Here is a 20,752-nt window from a genome sequence, read left to right as displayed (position 1 = left end):
GTGTGTGTGTGTGTGTGTGTGTGTGTGTGAGACAGATCGAGGGAAACAGAGAGAGGCAGAGTGACAAAGGGGGAGAGAGAGACTGTGGGCGAGCGACACCGACAGAGAGCAGAGAGAGAGAGAGGAGGAGGAGTGTCTGTCGCCTCAAGTGGAGCTGCTGCTGCCTCGCTCGCCCCAAATCTCCCTCTCTTTCTCTCACTGCTGCAGCCACCAGGACACTGCGTGTGTGTGTGTGGGGGCGTGTGTGTGTGGGGGTGTCAGCGTGTGTGTGTGTGTGTGAGAGAGTGTGTGTAGTCATGGTTCTGATCGGAGCGGCGTTCAAATCCGTCTTGAAATACCTCAGCAAGACCAGAGGTGAGTGTGTGTGTGTGTGTGAGAGAGAGAGTGCACGTGTGTGTGTGCATGTGTGTGTGTGTGTGTGTGTGTGTGTGTGTGTGTGTGAGCGCAACTTGTATCAAAAGGCAATTAAATGTCTGTGTGTGTGTGCTTATCTATCAATGCATGTACTGTATATGTACAGCGTATAGTGTGTGTGTGTGTGTGCACGTGTGTATGTGTATGTGTGCACGTGCATATAAAATTGCAGCCTACAGTGCTTAAAATCATCCCAAGTGTGTGTGTGTGTGTGTGTGTGTGTGCATGTTATATGTTAAATCTATACTATGTGTGCATGTGCATTCTATATCGACAATGATAAAGCGTGTGTGTGTGTGTGTGTGTGTGTGTGCGTGATTGTGTGAGTGTGTGTGTGATTGTGTGAGTGTGTGTGTGTGTGTGTGTGTGTGTGTGCATGTTATATGTTAAATCTATAATATGTGTGCATGTGCATTCTATATCGACAATGATAAAGCGTGTGTGTGTGTGTGTGTGTGTGTGTGTGTGTGTGTGTGAGTGTGTGTGTGAGTCTGAGTGTGTGAGTGTGTGTGTGTGTTCAGTGATAATGCGCTGGTTAACAGTGGTGTTGCTGCGGGCGAGAGAGCCTCACTCAGAGAGAGAGAGAGAGAGGTGTGTGTGTTTCTGCACAGGACGACATGTATTTGTTTGTTTGTTTGTTTGTTTGTTTGTTTGTTTGTTTGTGTTATTTATTCAGAGGCTCAGGACTGAGTTTCTACCAGGAGCCTCATCTTCACTTTGTTGTTTCATCTGTTCTTTGTTTTCTTTCTTTCCATCATCGTCTCACTCATTTCCCAGTCATTTTAGCATTTTAGTCTTTTTTAATTTACGTTTTTACTGAAATTGTCATTTTCTGGCAACTTTTTGCTCGTCTCTGTATTTTGGGTCATTTCATGTTAATTTTCTAACGTCTGTTTGTGTGTGGAAAAATGATTTGATTGTTTTAGCGTTTTTGCGTTTTAGCGTCATTTGACAGGCGGGACTGTACGTGTTGAGCTAGCATGTGGCTAACGTTAGCATCGCTTGGCTAGGCTTGGTGCAGCTGCTGGACAGAGCGGTTACCGTGACGACCTGCCTCTCACAGAACTCATTGGATCATTTTAAAGGATCAGTTCACTGTTTTAGAGCATCATCATCGTCATCATCAGACACAGAGAGCATCACTTCACTGATCGATTCAGTATTGATCCTGATGTGTGTCAGTATTGATCAGTTGATCAGGATCAGTGGTGATGATGACATCATCCACACAGGTGATGTTGTCTCCAAAGGTCGAAACATTGCAAAGTGACAAAACATTAGATAAGGCTTAAATTTACAAAAACAAAACCTTTTAAGCATAAAAGAAGAGCGGCTCTGCCACGGTTCACCGAGGAACTAGGACAGCTAACAAAAAACAGGGGTATGGCACTCAAAAAATCTGTGAAATCTAGACAAGAAACCAACCGACTAGTCTTTAAAAGCCTCAGAAACAACGTGACCGGGCAGCTCAGAGCAGCTAAAGCAAACTTCTTTTTAGATGTTATACAACAAGCAAAGGGAAACAACGAGATAATCTGGAACTGCATGGACAAATGATCTGGCAAGGCACAATACAAAAGCAGCCCACTAGAGCTCAGAGTAACTGGTCACAATACAATCAATGATCGCCTTGAGGTGGCAAATGTTTTTAATGCCCATTATATTAGTTCTGTGTCTGAGCTGGGTAGATCTTTCCCAAACACCCATCCATGTACGGCGCCTAGAGCTCAAGCACCTGACAACACTGTGTTGTACTTTTTCCATGTCAATGAAACAACTGTAACTAAAATCGTCGCTTCTCTCTCAAATTCCAAAGCCAAAGACATCTGGGGACTCGACCCAGTGTTTCTTAAGAAACATAAAGACACACTCACCCTGCCTCTAATGCACATCACCAGCTTGTCATTAGATCAGTGTGTGTTTCCATCAGCCCCAAAGTCAGCCATTGTAACCCCAGTTTTTAAGTCAGGTGACCGACAGGAAGTGACTAACTATAGGCCGATCAGTATACTTCCCGCTATCTCTAAACTACTTGAAAAAGTAGTTGTAGAGCAGCTGAAGTTTCATATTGACAAAGAAAAATTACTACACCCCATGCAGTTTGGTTTCCACCGAAACAGCCTGTTGTTACTTCCTTGAGGTCATCAGGGAAAAGCTTGACAAAGGGGGTGTAGTAGGAGCTGTCTTCCTGGACTTATGCAAGGCGTTTGACACTGTGAGTCACTCTGTCCTCCTCTCCAAATCAGCCAAGTTTAAACTCTGCTAACATCCTCAAATGGCTGCAATCTTACCTGGCTGATCGTTCCCAGTGCGTCAAAATCAAAGACAAACTCTCTACTCTCCAACCCTGTACTACGGGAGTCCCCCAAGGATCGATTCTCGGTCCTCTTTTGTTTTGTATATATATCAATGACCTCCCCACAATCTGTGTTAATGTAAAAACAATAATGTATGCAGATGACATAGTCCTATTTGCCCATGGTAAAAATCACAATGGAGTTGCAGCCAAATTATGTGAGGCTGTGGACAGAGTGGCGGAGTGGCTTGACCGAGCGGGTCTTACGCTGAACATGGACAAGACAGTGGCTATTTTTTTTTAACAAACAAAACAAAAAAGATGAGTATCCAAATATATTTGTGAAAGGTCAATTGATAAAAAATACTGATGAATTTAAGTACCTAGGAGTTACTCTGGACTCAAATCTGAGATTTAAAAGACATTAAGAAGATAACTCATGTCTTGAAGGTTAACATCCTGAATTTCCGTCATATTAGGAGCTCTTTAACAACTGAAGCTGCCAAAATGTACCTGAATTCTATGATCCTTTGTTACATGAGATACTGCATGCCATGCTGGGCGCAGGCCAACCAAACCACTTTGGTCCTGATCAAGTCTTTGTATGGACAAGCCTTAAAAATACTGGACAGGAAGCCAAGACAGTACCACCACTGTAACATTCTCTCTAACAAACTATCAAGTTTTGACAATCTAATCATCTACTCACACATTTGCCTGGTCTATAAAATAATCAATAATGCTTATGTATATCTGATGATCTCAATAACTTTCATGACTTTAATATTTTGCATCGGCACTTTACATCATAACGCTAATAGGTTTACAAGCACCCTACATTGGCACTTTAAGTCTGCAATAATAATTTCTACGACCTAACTGGCACTTTTACATGGCATTTTACATTAGGAATGTTTAGGTTGTTTGTATGTATGTGTGGCATGGTGTGGTTTGTGACATGGCCCGTATGGCATGTAGAACACACACGTGCCTACTTGTAGTGTTTATGTTGTATGTGTTGGTATCTGATATGTGCAGGTGTGTTTGTTTTATTGTGTTGACTGTTTTAATGTTTTGTAAGGACTGCAGATGGAAATTAGCTTCCCTGCTAAATCTGGTGCACTCATTTTTTCATTCTTGTGAATAACTTATGAAAGTGCACACAGTCCTATAAACTGAATAAAATAAATAAACAACCTGCAAACAAACAAACAACAAAACCTCAGAAAATCGAGTCACGTGTTCGTGTGTGTGTGTGTGTGTGTGTGTGTGTGTGTGTGTGTGTGTGTGTGTGTGTGTGAGTACAGGACCATGACTGTGATGATACACACTGTGCAGAGGATGTTTTTTTTTGTGGTTGTGTGTGTGACAATGCATTTCATTAGTGTGTGTGCGTGTGTGTGTGTGTGTGTGTGTGTGTGTGTGTGTGTGTGTGTGTGTGTGTGTGTGTGTGTTCTGTCTCTGAGGTCACCTTGAACAGTGCTGAGGCAGACAGTATCAAGGCAGAGGTGGCAGCACTGCTGTGTGTGTGTGTGTGTGACATTAATTATGTCCACATCATCTCTCTCTCTCTCCCTGTCTGTCTCTGTCTGTCTGTCTCTCTCTCTGTCTGTCTGTCTCTCTGTCTGTCTGTCTCTCTCTGTCTGTCTGTCTCTCTCTGTCTGTCTGTCTCTCTCTCTGTCTGTCTCTCTCTGTCTGTCTGTCTCTCTCTCTCCAGCAGGGGGCGTGGAGGAGGACAGGAAGTGGTCTGTTCACTACACTTCCCAGAAGCCCCTGCAGGGTCTGGTGTTTCGCCCCGCATCACGAAATACTGGCAGCGTGGACGACCTGCAAGGTCAGAGGTCAAATCTGTCTGGCTATCAATCAATCAATCAATCAATCAATCAGTCAGTCAGTCAGACAGTCTCTGTCTGTCAGATGTTAGAAGAAACGATCTGGACCGGAACTCAAACAGCAAAACACACAGAGAGAAATTTATCTGATTTTTGTTGGTTTTTTTTTTAGAAATTTGTTTTTTAAAAATTGTGTATATTTTTATTATTTTTTTATAATTAAATATTTTAAGTTAATTATTTTCTTATTTGGCTAATTTTCAGTTTGTTTAATTGTTTAATAATTTTTCAGGGTTTTGTTTTTGGTGAATCTGTTTGGGCTCGTCTCATCGTTTCTGTGTTTTGGACAGAAATCAAATCGATCTGCTCCGGAGGTTTCAGACAGCTCGTCAGTTTTTTTTAAATTTTTGGTCTCTGCTAATCAGAGAGCTGTTGCCATGGTGACAGGCCAGAGGAAGGTTTTAGTTTGTCGTGGCTGGCGTGTTCCTGTCGTCACACACGTGAATTTTTTTGGGACGAGGTGAAATTCAGGCCGTAACGTCCCGACAAAAGTCATTTTCTAAATTCTGTGTGAAAACTAAACATCTGTGGAGCCGGAACACACCTGCGTCATCACCATGGCAACTAAACACCGTCCTGCTGCCGCTGCAGGTGACAAACACACACCTGACCTGGACGGATTACATCTTACTGAGTGTGTGTGTGTGTGTGTGTGTGTGTGTGTGTGTGTGTGTGTGCATGTATGTGTGCGTGTGTGTGAAACCTTAAGCCTGTGTATTGTAGATTAGCTCTGATCAGCTTCACCTGCTGACCTCCTGACCACCGCCCAGGCCCCACCCACGTCAACATGCCCCGCCCTGACAGCCAACCAGACTTTATTATCTTTTTTATTTATTATTATTATTATTATTATTCATTTGTTTTTTTACAGCTCAATTTAGCCTTTGAATCCTGAAGCAAAGTCTCTGGATTTCTTTGAAAAACACGGGAAAGAGGCAACAAGCAAAACAACAACAACAACAACAACAACAAACAGAGAATTAGCAGCAAAATCAATAGAAAAATAAAGATGTGTATTAAAATGATCCATCAGAAGGGGGGTGATCAGTGCTGCTGGGTGGAGCTCAGCGTCAGAGACTCCAAGAATAATTTGATAATATTTCATTTATTTTATTCATTAAAAATAAATAAAATAAAAAAAAACAACAAATATTTATTTATTTACTTATTTATTATTTCTTTATTTAAGATTTATTTCAAATATTTAATAAATGAACAAAATACGATGAGTTGGAAATGTTTCTTCTTTTCCAGAAATGACCTGAAAATATTTCAAATTCCTTAAATAAACAAATAAACACATGAAAATCACCCCAAAAAATCCTCCATAAAATTAAAAATGAAAAGAACTAAAATTAATTTTGTTTAGAGAGTGAAACACACACACACACACACACACACACACACACACACACACACAGGAGGTGTGTGTGTGAAAGAATGAATAATTTCCTGGCAGTGAACATATGGATGGAGACACTGTGTCCTTCATCCTGACCTCGCTCTACCACACTGTCTCTCTCTCTCTCCCTCTCTCTCTCTCTCTCCCTCTGTCTGTCTCTCTGTCTCTCTCTCTCTCTCCCTCTGTCTCTCTCTCTCTCCCTCTGTCTCTCTCTCTCTCCTCTGTCTCTCTCTCTGTCTCTCTCTCTCTCTCCCTCTGTCTGTCTCTCTGTCTGTCTCTCTCTCTGTGTGTGTGTCTCTCTCTCTCTCTCCCTCTCTCTGTCTGTCTGTCTGTCTCTCTCTCTCTCTGTCTCTCTCTCTCTCTCTGTGTGAATGTAGGTCATTATTCTCTCTGTTTCCTTCTTTGTCCTCTCTTTCTCTCTCTCTCTCTCTTCCTCTCCTCTTCCTCTCCTTGAGGTAAATGAAATGAGGTCGCTGTTCTGTCTCTCCTCCTTAAAGAAACACACACCTGATTGGTCTGTTATCTCTCCTCTGATTGGACGTTATCAGTGGTGACTCCGCCCCCTCCCACAGGTTTGGGTAGGTAGGTGGCTGCTGCGCCCTCTTGTGGCTCAGCAGCTGTTAGCAGCTGTTCCTGTCGTCAGTCTGTCTGGACCAATCAGAGGGCGTCGTGGCGTGAAGCGTAAAGCGTAGCCAACGTTTCTTCCATCAACTTCATTAGCTGCAGCAGCTCTAACACAATACAACAAAATTAACAATAAATAAAATAAAAATTCATAAATGTGATAAAATTAAAAAAAAAAAAAACAGATAAATAATAAAATTAAGTAAATAAATTATAAAATAAAAGATGCAATAAAATGAAAATCAAAATGAAATAAAAAAATAAAATAAAAACAATAAAGTCAGTCCTGCTGCTGGTGATCATGAACAGAGACTGGAGTCAGCTGCAGTGGGGTCTGCATGCAGCACACACACACACACACACACACACACACACACACTCACACACGCTCTATCTCACACACACACACACACACACGCCTGTAATCCCCCAGCCCACTGCAGACTGCGTTACACCTGCTGCAGTGAGCACTGATAACCCAGCTGTGTGTGTGTGTGTGTGTGTGTGTGTGTGTGTGTGTGTGTGTGTGTGAGTAACGACTCCTGGTGCACCGTCAATTAATTCTCTGTGATATTTGATTGGCTAATTGATTGATTGATTAGCAGCAAAAATAATGAATGATGCTGACCGACAGAATCACTGGTGACGTGTGTATGTGTGTGTGTGTGTGTGTGTGTGTGTGTGTTTTATAGTTTATGGGAAAAGGAACAAATACCTGCAGTGTGTCTGACCAGTCTTTGTTCTCTCCTGCATGTCTGACTGTGTGTGTGTGTGTGTGTGTGTGTGTGTGTGTGTGTGCAGGTTGCGACAGGCTGACTCAGCATGGCTACGGCAGCTCTCAGCTCCATCCGGAAAGCTCCGCCCCCTTCTTCTACCCTGACCAATCACAAAGCAGCAACACGCACAGAGGGAAGAAAGACAAAGGCAGGATGGTCGGTGACGTGCACACACACACACACACACACACACACACACACACACACCCTCCTCTCTGCTGTATATGGATGTATGTTGCATCTGTGTGGCTCATGAATATTAATGAGCTTGTGTGTGACTGAACAAACTCATTATCATTAAAATGACTACAGAAGTCAAAGATGTCACATGACCGCCTCAGCGCTCGTTATGATGATGATGATGATGATGATGATGATGATGATGATGATGAAGATGTGATGATGATGAGGATGAGGATGATGATGATGATGATGTGATGATGATGATGATGATGAGGATGATGATGATGAGATGTGATGATGATGATGATGAGGATGATGATGATGATGAGGATGATGTGAAGAGGATGATGAGGATGAGGATGATGATGATGATGATGATGATGATGATGTGAAGAGGATGATGAGGATGAGGATGATGATGATGATGATGATGATGATGTGATGAGGATGAGGATGATGATGATGATGAGGATGATGAGGATGATGATGATGATGTGAAGAGGATGAGGGATGATGATGATGATGATGATGTGAAGAGATGAGGATGAGGATGAGGATGAGGATGATGAGATGATGTAAAGAGGATGATGAGGATGATGATGATGATGATGATGATGATGATGATGATGATGATGTCAAGAGGATGATGAGATGAGGAGGATGATGAGGATGATGATGATGATGAGTGAGGATGATGATGAGGATGAGGATGATGAGGATGATGATGATGATGTGAAGAGGATGATGAGGATGATGATGATGATGTGAAGAGGATGATGAGGATGAGGATGAGGATGATGATGATGATGATGATGATGATGTGATGAGGATGAGGATGATGATGATGCTGATGAGGATGATGATGATGATGATGAGGATGATGATGATGATGATGCTCCTGTTAGTGCTGCTGCTGTTCCGGCTGGGTGTTGCTGCCCCCTGCTGCTCACACTCAGTCACTGCAGCACAGCTTCATCTTCTCACTGCAGCTGAATAACTCTCCTCCTCTTCCTCTCCCTCTCATCTTCCTCTTTTCTTGTCCTCTTCCTCTCCTCCTCCTCCTCTCCTGCTCCTCCTGCTCCTCTCCTCTCCCTCCTCATCTTCCTCTCTTCTTGTCCTCTTCCTCTCCTCCTCCTCCTCTTCCTCCTCCCTCTCTTCCTCCTCTCCTCTTCTTCCTCTCCTCTTCCTCCTCTCCTCTTCTTTCTCTCCTCATCCTCTTCATTTTTTCTTCTTTATCTCCTCCTGCTCCTCCTCCTCTCTTCTCTTCCCTTCTCTTCTCCTCCTCCTTTCCTCTTCATCCTCTTCCTCCTCTCATCCCCTTCCTCCTCCTTTTCTCTTCTTCCTCTCCTCTTGTCCTCTCCTCCTCTTCCTCTCCTCCTCTCCTCTTCCTCATTTCCTCTTCTTCCTCTCCTCCTCCTCTTCATCTTTTCTTCCTCATCTCCTCCTCCTCCTCCTCCTCCTCCTCCTCAGACCTCCAGGCTGTGGGATTTCCTCTCCCAGTCTTGTTTCTCTGTTTGTTTCAGGTTTTCACTTTGGAGGAGAAAGGTACCGATGGACTGAACTAGATCAGATTAGATCAAATTAGATTAGATTAGACTAGATTTGGATTATCTTAGATCGTACCTGGGCTAAACTCGACTCCCCTGGGGGTTTTCCATGCAGTCAGCACTGGACAGAAAGATGATTACTGTGACTTCAAGGTATTTTGGCCCTACAGGGACCCTTACACCGAGACATGTTTCAGTGCATCTGACATCGATCCGGCTTCACTGATCTGAGCTTTAAATAAATCATTCTGTTTTTTTCTGAGTTTTGTATGCAGTAAGAATTAGTCTTTCACTAAGTTTTCACTAATTTGCTAATTGCTTTTTTTTTTTGCCGATGATTTTTAAAAGATATGAAGTGAATTTGCTCAGGCTTCAGTGGGTTAAATTGGTTTGATGTCATACTTGATCACCGGACCCTGTGGGAACCCCTCGAGGACCCCTGGGGGACCCTGGACCCCTTTTGAAAACCAGTGATTTAAACTCCATTCAAACTGTATTTGGTGCAGTTGGACCTGACAGGTTCAACAGAGTTTAACACAGAAACTCAGAGTGAGGCTGTGTCACCTGGATGAACACATGAAGGGGCTCAGAGGATTCCTTCACTGCATCAGATTCTGCAGAGTCAGCAGCAGCTGCTGGAGAAATGAAAAGAGAGGGGACGAGTTTAGCCCGCTAGCTGCTGCACACACACACACACACACACACACACACACACACATACACGATAGAGTCCCACTTGGCTGCTGTGAGTTAGCGCAGCATCATCTGTTTAGAACTGCTGGGTTCTACTGTTCCCCCAAAACACACACACACGTTCTCCAAACTTTCCCAAAAGCAAACACTTTGGAGAACTTCTGGCTGATCAGTAGAACCCAAACTGTGTGTGTGTGTGTGTGTGTGTGTGTGTGTGCAGCAGCGCAGTAACACACCTGTCTCTGTCCCTCAGTCTTCTGCCTCCTCAGATGAGGACGAGAGGTTCGTCTTTGCCTCGCGACCTCTGACCCCGCTGGTCCTCAACCCCATCGACCTCACTTCCTGCTGCAGCGTGGCCAGCCCCGCCTACGACAACCTGGCAGTCGCCATGGAAACAGAGGGGGCTCCGCCCACCCGGCTGCCCACACCGGAGGAGAAGATGAGGAGGCAGGCTGAGGCCATCGGAGCAGATATAGTGGCTATTAATATAACAGGTACAGACACACACACACACACACACACACACACACACACACACACACACACACTGCATGCATCTACCACAACTATCGTCACTACTTCTGCTTTCTGTGTGTGTGTGTGTGTGTGTGTGTGTGTGTGTGTGTGTGTGTGTGTGTGTGTGTGTGTGTGTGTCAGGAGAGAGTTTCGAGCGGCAGGCCAGTTTCCGGAGAGCGGTTGCCAGTGGCGACTCGTTGTCGCGGCGATCACGCAACATGGGCCGCCGCAAGACGGTTACCGGGATACCTGATGACATCAGCAGGAAGCAAGGTACAGGCTCCGCCCCTACATCGCTCTATCCATCAATTAGCCAATCACTCCACCTATCAATCAGTCAATCAGTCAGTCAGCTTCAGGTCAAAATGGCGACATCTGTTCTCTCCTTCACCTCCTCCTTTCTTCTTCCTCCTCTTCCTCCTCTCCAGACTCTCCGTTAGTCTCTCCGGTTCTCCCCGGTCAGTTCTCCACGGTAGGCCGCCCTGCCTCCGCCTGCGCCTCCTCCCGCCAACAACAGCATAAACTGGAGAAGAAGGACAGGAAGAGGGACAAGGAGGAGGAGGAAGAGGAGAAGAAGACGAGGCAGGAGGAGGAGATCAGGGGAGTCAGGAAGGAGGTGCAGCTGTCCTCGAGGAGGATCCGAGCCCAGCGAGGAGAGGGGATCTGCAGCCTGATGGCCTCCCTCACCTGCTCCTCCTCCCGCATGGCCTCCTCCTCCTCCTCAGAGTATCGGAGCCTCCCCCGGCTCGCCAGAGACTCCTCGCTCAGCTCAGAGTCTGACCACAGCTACAGCAGCGCCCCCTACAGGACGATCGGCACCTCCTCGTCCTGCTGCCAGGTCAGAGAGGAGCAGCAGAAATAATCACCCAAAAGTTCTCCAATGTTCTCCAACAGTCGGGGTGACTGCAGAACTTTTGGGTGCTCAAAATGTTCAAGCACCCCAAAGTTACTCAAACTGCCCCAAAGTACCCACTTTAGGGGAACCGTTGAGCGCATTTTTACTGTCGGTTAAACAGAAGCTTTCTATGCGACTACATGACTCGACAAAATCAACAAAACATTAAGGAAACAGTCAAAACTGAACATATTTCACTCTATAAGAACAAATTTAGTTGAAATGGTTTATCTAATATTTCAATAACCAACCCTGGTGCAGGCGCTGTGATTGGTCAGGGGAAAACAGCCCTCACCCAACCATAATCCTAAATTTAAAAACCAACTGGGCGTATCTTGTCCATGAATCTGGTGGGATTCCTAATAAAGCTGAGTGACCACAGTAACAAATAAAAATAAATTCATTAATTTAACTGTTTGACCAACTAGTATTTCCATCCCTGTCTGGCAATAGCAGATCATTTTAATGGCCTGGCTGACAAGTCGCGCACATCCTTACTTCAGGAGAACTGAGCACTTTTTGGGGATGTTCAGGGACTTTTTGGTTCTTTCTGGTAACCATATGATTCTTTTTGGATAATTTGGAGGAGCTTTGGGCACAACCTAACCATGCTCCCGCCCCAAACCCTAGTGGTGGTCTTCTTTCCATCTGATGCACATGATGCAGAATTTTTATAGTATTTACTGGTGGCTTTTCCGGACCTACAACACTTCAGCATCTTGTTGGCTCAGTTTCAAGTCCTTGAGTCTTGTAATGTCCAAACTCTCCTTGTCACACCGGATTTTACTTGAGTCAAGGTCTGATACACAGTCATTTTTTAAATTGAATTGTCACCTTGAGAAAAAAAAAAGATGCACTATCTGGAGATGTTGCCCCTCTTCACCTCCCTAGAAACCTATTGAGAATTGTGGTCAGTGAAAAAAATCTAGTTTTGGAGATCCAATGTTTTCATATGAAGCACAGGATTGATCTTCTGCTTCTTGACATTAACTTGACATTGACATTAACTTTTCTCTGTCCTCTCTCTCTCGCTCTGAAGCCTCAGGATGAGCCGGGCTCCCCCACCGACTTCCAGCCCCTGCTGCCCTTTGACCCCACAAACAGAGTCGTCCCCCAATCCCCGCTCTCCTCCCCCTGCTCCCTTCCAGAAACCCCCGGCCTACAGTCGAACTGGTCCTCCTCCATCACCGACTCAGAGTCTCAGTCCAGCTGCCAGGCTCTGGACATTCAGACTCCCACCCGGCATGATGTCCAGCGCTCCTGCAGCACCACCCCGAGCCTGACCATCGATCCTGGGCACAGCTGGAACTACCACCCCCTCTCGCCCAGCTGCAGCATACAGAGCAGCCAGACAGGGAGTGACTGGGGCAGCATCACCCAGGAGATGAGCTCCGTTTCTGGGGAAGGTTGGAGCTGCGAACCCCTACTTGCCTCCAGCTGTTCCTCCCCCTCTTACACTGACCGCACCTCCTTGTTTTCAGAGGAGACAGCCTCCTCTGCCTCACTTCACATGGATGAAATGTTGAGATCCTCCTCCTGCGCATCCTCCTGCACCTCCTCCTCCTCCTGCGTCCATCTTTGCACCCGCAGTATCTCCCTCCGCAAGTCAAAGCGCCCACCTCCTCCACCGCTGCGAACTGACTCCCTGAGGCGCCGTCCAAGCCGTGGAAAGCCCCCCCGTCCTTGCTCCAGCCCCCGCCTGGAGCGCAGCAGCCAGCGGATGCCCACCCCGATGCCAGAGAACTTCCAGGACCCCTGGGTGCCCCGCAGCCGCCCCAGGAGGCGCCAGAGCGGTGTCATCTGTGGCACGGTCACAACCTTCGAACCCTTGAGCCCCATTCACCAAGCGCATACGGTGCTTCCCCAGCCTCCGCCACCCCCACCTGACCCCACCCCACACCACCCCCGGCTCCTAGCCACTGCTCCTCCCAGCTCTGAGGAGGAGGGGCTCAGCTTGGCTCTCAACCCCCAACCTGCTACTTCGTCCCCAGCCGGGCTGCAGCGCCTAGCCTCCCCTTCCAGCGGTTACTCCAGCCAGTCCAACACTCCCACCCCGGGGACCCCTGTCTCCTCCCCTGCCACGCCCTCCTCCCCTCTGATGGCGAGTCCTGGAGCCTTCTCGGTCCCCCCAACCTCCCCCTTCTCCTCCTCCTTACCATCCTCCCTCCCGCTCTCCACCTCCTCCCTGCCCAGGGTGAGGCCAAAGCCCCCAGTGCCCGAGAGGAAGTCATCGCTCCTCTCCTCCCTCTCCTCCTCCTTCTCCTCCACCTCCTCCCTCTCCTCCTGCACCTCCTCAGAATCCTCTGCCAAACATCCTCCTCTTCCTCATCCTCCTCCCCCTCCTCCTCTACCAGAATGCACCTCTCCTGTTCCTCCAGTCTTCTCCGTCCCCAATCCTGACTCGCCGCTCACTTCTCCTGTCCTTCCATCTTACCTCCCTGCTCCTCCTCCTCCACCTCCTCCTCCCCCACCTCCATCTCTCCCATCTTCCTCCTCCCAGCCTCCTCCTCCTCCACCAACATGTTTGCCTCCTCCTTCTCATCTGCCTCCCCCCTCCCGGCCTCCACCTCCTCCCTACTCCCATGCTGTCATGCAGCCCCCCCATGAACTTTTGTTGTCCAACATGATGTCATCAACCACATTCCCTCCACCTCAATCTCCATCTCCTCCCCCTCCTCCTCCTCCCCCTCCTCCTCCTTCAGATCTCCCAGGGTTGTCAATCAATGACCTGCCTCCTCCTCCTCCTCCACCACCTCCTCTGCCTTCATGTCAAACCTCCTCCTTCCCTGCTCCAGGGCTTGTTCAGGCTTCAAATCCCCTCCTTAAAGATCAGGCCATGCCCCCTTGTCCTCTGGTCACTGCCCATGTTCTGCAGGATGACAAGCTTTGCTCCATCAAGGACCAGGAGGACATGCTCGCTAGCATCATGCGAACCAGCACTACATCTGCTAATGCTGACCTCCATAGTCTGGAGAACACTAATGCTAAGCTACCTGACACAGTGTCAGCTGATGCTAGCTTTAATCCAGCAAGCAATGAAGCTCATGCCGACAGTGGTACGTTGGCTAACGCTAACCTGTCTAACACTGAGGCTAAGATAGCTGGAATCATGTCAACAAATGCTATCTATGACCGAGGTAGCAATGAGACTAAGGTAGTGAGGGCTACATTTGGTGATAGTAACCTTCATGGCTTGGGCAACAATGATGCAAAGAAGCCTGGGATCATGTCAGAAAATGCAAACTGTACTGCAAACGGTGTCGCAAAGACGCCTGGCAGTATGTCAACTGATGCTAATCCTCAGAGCCTGGGAAGCATTGTTGCTGACAAAGCTAACAAGGAGTGCTCTGAAACTCAGCTGACTAATGGTACAACTATTGAAGATACACAGAGGAATGAAAATGAAAGTGATGATTTGGAAATGTACACTACACTGACAAACAATCTATCATCTCATCTTGATAAACAGTTTATTAAAATGTCTGCTGGGATGGAGGTTAACAACATCAATGCAAACACCCACCAGACAACGGATGACCTGTTAGCCAATACTAAGCTATCTGAGACTGCAGAGAAACAGGGAAACACTGAGGATGGTTGGCCAATAGACTTTTCCTACTTGACCTTATCAGGTAAAGCAGAGGCTGCTATAAGTCCTGCCTGTTGTACAAAACCATCAGAGAGCAAAGACAAAACACAAATAACTGACAAAAGAAATGTAAATGTGCAGAGCTGCAGTGCTTTTGATAGCACAGACCCTTCCACGCCATATAACACCGATTTAGATCAGTGTAATGGTGTGAGCGCCGTTGAGCCGGGCAGCCCAGGTAAGAGACACTCCCTGGAGAGGCCAACCCTTCCGAAGAAGCCTGATCTTGGGGCTCTGGGTGTGTTGGGGTCCCCTGGGACCAAATGTGGACCAGGGAGGAAGACCGGTGGACGAATCACAGAAAGCACAGCATCATTTACTGACCTCAATGACCAATCAGATTACTCTGTTGATCACCTGTCACACACACCTTGTCACACGCCTCTGATGCATGACACACCTTTGCTGAGACACACAGCACATACAACTGCCAACACAACAAACACTCAAGCTGATGCCATGACTCAGACGCACCCCCTCGTCAGCACCATGACACACAAACCTTCGCCAGCATGCACAACTACACCTGTTGACATGAAACAAACACCTGCTGGCTCCCCTAAAAGACAGAAACCAACAGTTTTGCCCAAGAAGCCAGATCTGTCACAGATCTCAACCAAGCTGACCAAACCAAATTTGGCCTCCAAACTTCCAAAAGAGGCAATCTGTGACACTTCAGGGACCTGTAGCACCTCAAGAACAAAAGGAACCTTGGACCCTACAAGCACCTCAGGGACCATGGGGACCACAAGTACCACGGGGACCATGGACACCCTGGGGATCACAGGCACCTCAGGGACCATGGGGACCTTAGAAACCACAGGTACCTCAGAGACCATGGGTACCACAGGTACCACAGAGACAATGGGGATCACAGGAACCTCAGAGACCATGGGGACCTTGGGAACCATGGGCACCTCAGAGACTATGGGTACCACAGGTACCACAGAGACAATGGGGATCACAGGAACCTCAGAGACCATGGGGACCTTGGGAACCATGGGCACCTCGGCCACCATGGGGACCTTGGGAACCATTGGCACCTCGGCCACCATGGGGACCTTGGGCACTTCAGGGACCATTGGCATCTTGGGGACCACAGGCACCTCTGGGACTAGTGACATGTTAAGGATCACTGGCACCTTGGGGACCTGCAGCATCTCAGGGTCCTGCAGCACTTCAGGCATCATGGGTAATTTGGGTACCTGGGGAACCTTGGGGACCTCAAGGGCTCATGGAGCCACTTTGATCCAAACGGGGATGGCAGAGCCCAGGGGCACTGAGAGGACCGGCATTCAGAGGGACAAGGAGAAAATTCACAGGAGGATGATGAGGTCATCGTTGGCTGAAGATGAGGAAGAGGAGGAGAAGGAGGCAACAGTGGAAGGGAGTGTGATGAACATGATGATGATGTCTTTCACCACCAAAAAGAAAGAAAAAGTGAAGAAGAAAAGAAGGAAGACGAGGGGGAGGCAGTTGATGATGATGGCATCAATGACGGAACCTTCCTCCTCCTCCTCCTCTTCGTCATCATCATCTTCATCCTCATCCTCATCAGGGGACGAACAAGATGCCGAGAAGGAGCAGGAGAGGATGAACGAGAGATCGAGGATGACAAGGCTGGCTAACGAAGAGAGCAGCGAGTCTGACAGCTGCTGCGCTCCAATTGGTCAGAGCAGGCTCTCCCTCAGCAGTGCGCTGTCTGCCGACAGCCTGCAGGGGTCGCTACCTGACCTGCTGATCCAGGAACCTGAGGAGGAGGAGCAGAGGAGGAGGGAGGAAGGAGAGGAGAGGAGCTCCAAGGAACCACAGGAGGCGGAACGATCTCTGGACAGTGAGTTAGGAAGTTCTCCATGTCTGATCAGTGTTGACGCATGCACAAAAATAATAGTTACACAATGGTGCTTTAAAAGTTCCATGAAAACTGCAACTAGTGAAAAACACAGTAAGATGATGGTTCCTCATTTGAAAAAACAAAAAACAAAATAACAATTAGTATTTGAAAACAGTTCATTGAACAACTATTTTGAAAAAGTCTCTTTGACAAAAGAATTATTTTTTAAGTTATTATTTTCTAAGAACTGTTTCACCACCACCTCAGAGAACTTTTTGATGGGTCTTTGAAGCACCATTTTTGGTTCCAGTTGGCACCTTCATTTTTCCTGTATGAAGTGAGAATTAATTTCTGTTTACTTTCATGACTCTTTTCTCTCTTTAAAGAAACCATTTCTGGATTTCACTTCCTCAAAGTTTTGCAATTACTCAGAATAATTATCTTGTTAATTCAGAACAGCAGATTTTTTCATGTGAGAAACAAAAATTAAATTGTTAGTAATAACATTCAACTTTAACTTTTTCTCTCTCTCTCTCTCCAGCTGATGTGTTCGTCACAGTTTCAGCAGATCAGATGTTTGTCTCCACTCAACCTAGAACCACTGAGGATCTGTTCGCTGTCATCCATAGGTACCACACACACACACACACACACACACACACACACACACAAATACACTGCATGCCAAAACATCAACCACATTGTCATTTGTCTGCTTTATTTTTTCACCTGCCTCTTTGGAGCAGTGCAGTATGGGAAGGCACTGCATGAAAGCCCAGGTGGGCGGGGTTTGGCCAGCAGGTAAAGCTGTGATTGGTTACTGTAGTGGGTGGAGTTTAGTCTCTGACCTTGTAGCATCCTGGGTAGACAAACCTAAGGCAACCTGTAGATTTCTAGTTGTGTGAAAGTCTGGTAGGTAGAGGAAGGTAACCAGCGAGATACTTGGAAATAACCAGTATAGTGATTTGAAATTACCTGTCTTATACTGGAATACAACCAGACGAGTGCCTGGAAGTTACCAGTACAGTATTCGGAAATAAGCAGTCTTACACTGGAAAACTTCCAGTTTAATACTGGCAAATAAAGAAAATAAGTATGTGGTTGGTGAAGTATATATCACATGCTTTGTTTGCATGTTTATGAGATAAGTTGATCTTCACAGAAACTTGAATAAAGATGCAGAGGACCACTCTGCATCTTTATTTGCAAAATGAAGAATATTTTAAAGGTTTGTGAAATGTTCAGTTGCCTTTCACAAGCATTTAACACAAGAAGTCTGATCCAACGTCGCTGATCTGACCTTTAAATATATTGTTTTAATCATTAGAAACACTGCTTTGTTGCCATTTTTAACAAATATTTATTAGTTTCTAATTTTTTACTTTCTGATTCTGTCTGTCAGGTCGAAGAGGAAGATGCTGGGAAGAAAACATTCAGACGACAACAGACAACAGAACCCTTCCTCCTCTTCTTCTGCCCCGCTGCCTCCCTCTGCCCCCCCGCCTTGCCAGAGGCGACCTCTGGCCCTCAGAGGTCAAAGGTCGGCGAGTAGCGAAAGCTTCAAGGCTCTGCTGCTGAAGAAGGGAAGCCGCTCTGACTCCTCCTCCCGAATCTCAGCAGTCGAGCGACTCTGTAGCCCTTCCTCCGGCCTGCGGGAGGCGCCGCCGCTGCTCCAAGCTGCCGGGTCATCGCTAAGTTCAGATACACAAGACATCAATGCCCACGTGACGCTGGATGCCCCGCCCATTCCTGTGTCGCCCTGCAGTCAGAGCTTCTCCGTCATCTTTGGATGGCAGCAGAGTCCCCTCCTCTTCTCCTCCTCCTCGCCGTTCTTCTTCCTCTCCTCCTCGCTGCGACCTCCTCGCTCGCTCACCCCTCCTTGCTCGGGCAGCCGCCGCTTCGCCGCCCGCTGCCGCCTCCGTGCCGCGCCCATGACGGCTATCTTTGAGCGGGAGGATGAGGAAGACGAGGAAGACGTTTTTGCTGAGCCTCCAGCTGCCATAGGACTGACGGGAGAATCGAGTCACAGATTAGTTAAGATCTCTTGATGGACAGGCTGGACCCACCAATGGCAGCCTTCCCTTCTGATGCCCCGCCCCTTCAGAGAGACTGCTCTTCCATTATAACTGAAAGTGATGATGTCTGGATTTTCTATGGATCCTCATCAGGCCCAAAACTGTTCAGGAACACACTGCCTCAAACTGAACCAAACCAAACTGAACTGAACTGAGATGAACTGACTGGACCAGACTGGACCGGTCTGGACTGGATCAGACTAGACTGAACCGAACCATATTGAACTGAACTGAGCCAAACCAAACTCAGTGGACTGAATCGAACCAAACTGGATCAGATCAGACTGAACTGAGCTGAACTGAGCTCAGTGGAACTGAATCGAATCAAATTGGGTCAACCCAGATGGGACTGAATTGATCTGAATGGACCAGACCAAAGTGGATCAAACCAAACAGAACCAGACTGAACTGAAGAGAAGTGAATGGACTGGATTGGACCGCACCACATGAGACTTGAGAATTGAAGTGAACTGAAAACGATCCAGATCGCACTGGACTGAAGTGAACTGTGACATCACAGCAGTCTGAGCTATTGAAAACACTTGTCTGGTGGCTCTGGAGCCCCTTGGACACCAGACACCAGCAGTTACACCGACGTTAGCCAGAGGAGCTGAACACAAACGTCCGCATCGGTTCTTCTGCACTTTACCTGCCAAGCTCCCTCGTACCAAGAGGGCAAAACAAGCAGCTGAGGCCAGAGTGAAGAGAGCAGCCACCGGTCCCAAGAATCTACAGCCTCCTGCAGTCTGTGCTGCCACATTTTGGTCAATTTGAAATCAGTAACTCATTAGGGAAACGTTATTAAAACGCAAACAACACCTGTTTCCTGCTGTTGGAAGGTGGACAACGAGCGACGACCCAGTTTCCACCAAAATGAGCCGTCCTTTTCAAGTGCAACACCGAAAACAGATCCTACAAGCATTCAGTGACTTCTCTCTTACACAGAGCAGTGCCCCCCACAGATTATTTCCTGAAGGCATGAACGCGTCTGACAATCTCCTGCTGCGTGCCACATGTGTTAAAGGGCAAGTCCACCTAAATTCTGAACATGATTCTCTGCACATCGTACGGAGTTCATGTATGGAAACAGTTGTCAACAGTTAGTTGACACGAGGTTGCACTTTGTTTTTGACTCGCAAATTCCTGTTTAACAGATTGTTCCAGAATGTTAACTGAGTGGGCAGAGCTAAAATACAGGAAGCAGATGATGTTGATGATGTAGACTTTGCTCATAGCGGCGCTACTGACCAGAGAACAGAAGAAACAGACTTTGAAGTATAAACGAAATGAGGAACTGACCTGGAAAACCCTGCAGTCGCCTCAGAGTCACAACACACTTCCACTGTTTTACCTTTGTTTTTTGTCCTTTGACAAGGTGCACAACATCAAACGCCTCCTTGATCCTGATTGGCTGGACGGATGGATGACAAATCTGCTCGTCCGGAAACAGCTGAGCCAGGCTGGACTTTGTGTCGGTGAAAGCGGGTGGAGATCCGACAGGTGGAGGCTGAAAACAAACAGTGAACATGAAGTGAAATGAATGTCCAGGAGCGACTGGACAGACAAATCCACACACACACTGATATTAAACTTAGCGTTTAGCTTCTCATGTATTTATAAAGGCACTTTGCTGGACTTTTAGTGGGAAAGTCTTTGACAAACTCCTGCTGAGACTGAAAACCACGTCTAAGAGTTGGGGATGAGGACCATGTGGACGAGACGGTCTTGATGTTACGCCGCTTTCAAGTCTTCCAGATTGTAATTACAGCTAAGAATCTCTAATTTCTTTGAACACTCCAACAAATCCAACCAGGAGGTAAACAACGCAGAAGAACCTGGAAAATGGTGAGCGTTAAACGTCAGTAAATCCACTAGCTCACTTGTTCACTGATTTTACGTTTACCTTCTGTCTGGTATGACACGAGCACGGTAGAGGCCCTCGTCCAATTAGAATCC

At 47.0% G+C, this 20,752-nt stretch overlaps 1 protein-coding gene across 1 annotated transcript in view; it reads left to right on the top strand.

Moving 5' to 3' along the window:
* LOC115369803 (mucin-19-like) overlaps positions 1 to 20,640 on the top strand; it is a 26,316-nt gene extending 5,676 nt beyond the window's left edge. Inside the window, exons 2-11 of the mRNA XM_030066472.1 lie at positions 4,428 to 4,544; positions 7,430 to 7,560; positions 9,058 to 9,132; positions 10,081 to 10,321; positions 10,485 to 10,616; positions 10,772 to 11,181; positions 12,278 to 16,721; positions 17,263 to 17,350; positions 17,445 to 17,522; positions 18,124 to 20,640. Coding sequence (XP_029922332.1) covers positions 4,428 to 4,544; positions 7,430 to 7,560; positions 9,058 to 9,132; positions 10,081 to 10,321; positions 10,485 to 10,616; positions 10,772 to 11,181; positions 12,278 to 16,721; positions 17,263 to 17,350; positions 17,445 to 17,522; positions 18,124 to 18,769 — 6,362 coding nt within the window. The 3' untranslated portion in view covers positions 18,770 to 20,640. The remainder of the gene's footprint in view (positions 1 to 4,427; positions 4,545 to 7,429; positions 7,561 to 9,057; positions 9,133 to 10,080; positions 10,322 to 10,484; positions 10,617 to 10,771; positions 11,182 to 12,277; positions 16,722 to 17,262; positions 17,351 to 17,444; positions 17,523 to 18,123) is intronic.
* The last annotated feature ends 112 nt before the right edge of the window (positions 20,641 to 20,752 follow it).

Source organism: Myripristis murdjan, chromosome 2 (assembly GCF_902150065.1).
Source record: "Myripristis murdjan chromosome 2, fMyrMur1.1, whole genome shotgun sequence".
Lineage (NCBI taxonomy): Eukaryota > Metazoa > Chordata > Actinopteri > Holocentriformes > Holocentridae > Myripristis > Myripristis murdjan.
This window is presented reverse-complemented; position numbering and strand designations above follow the sequence as displayed.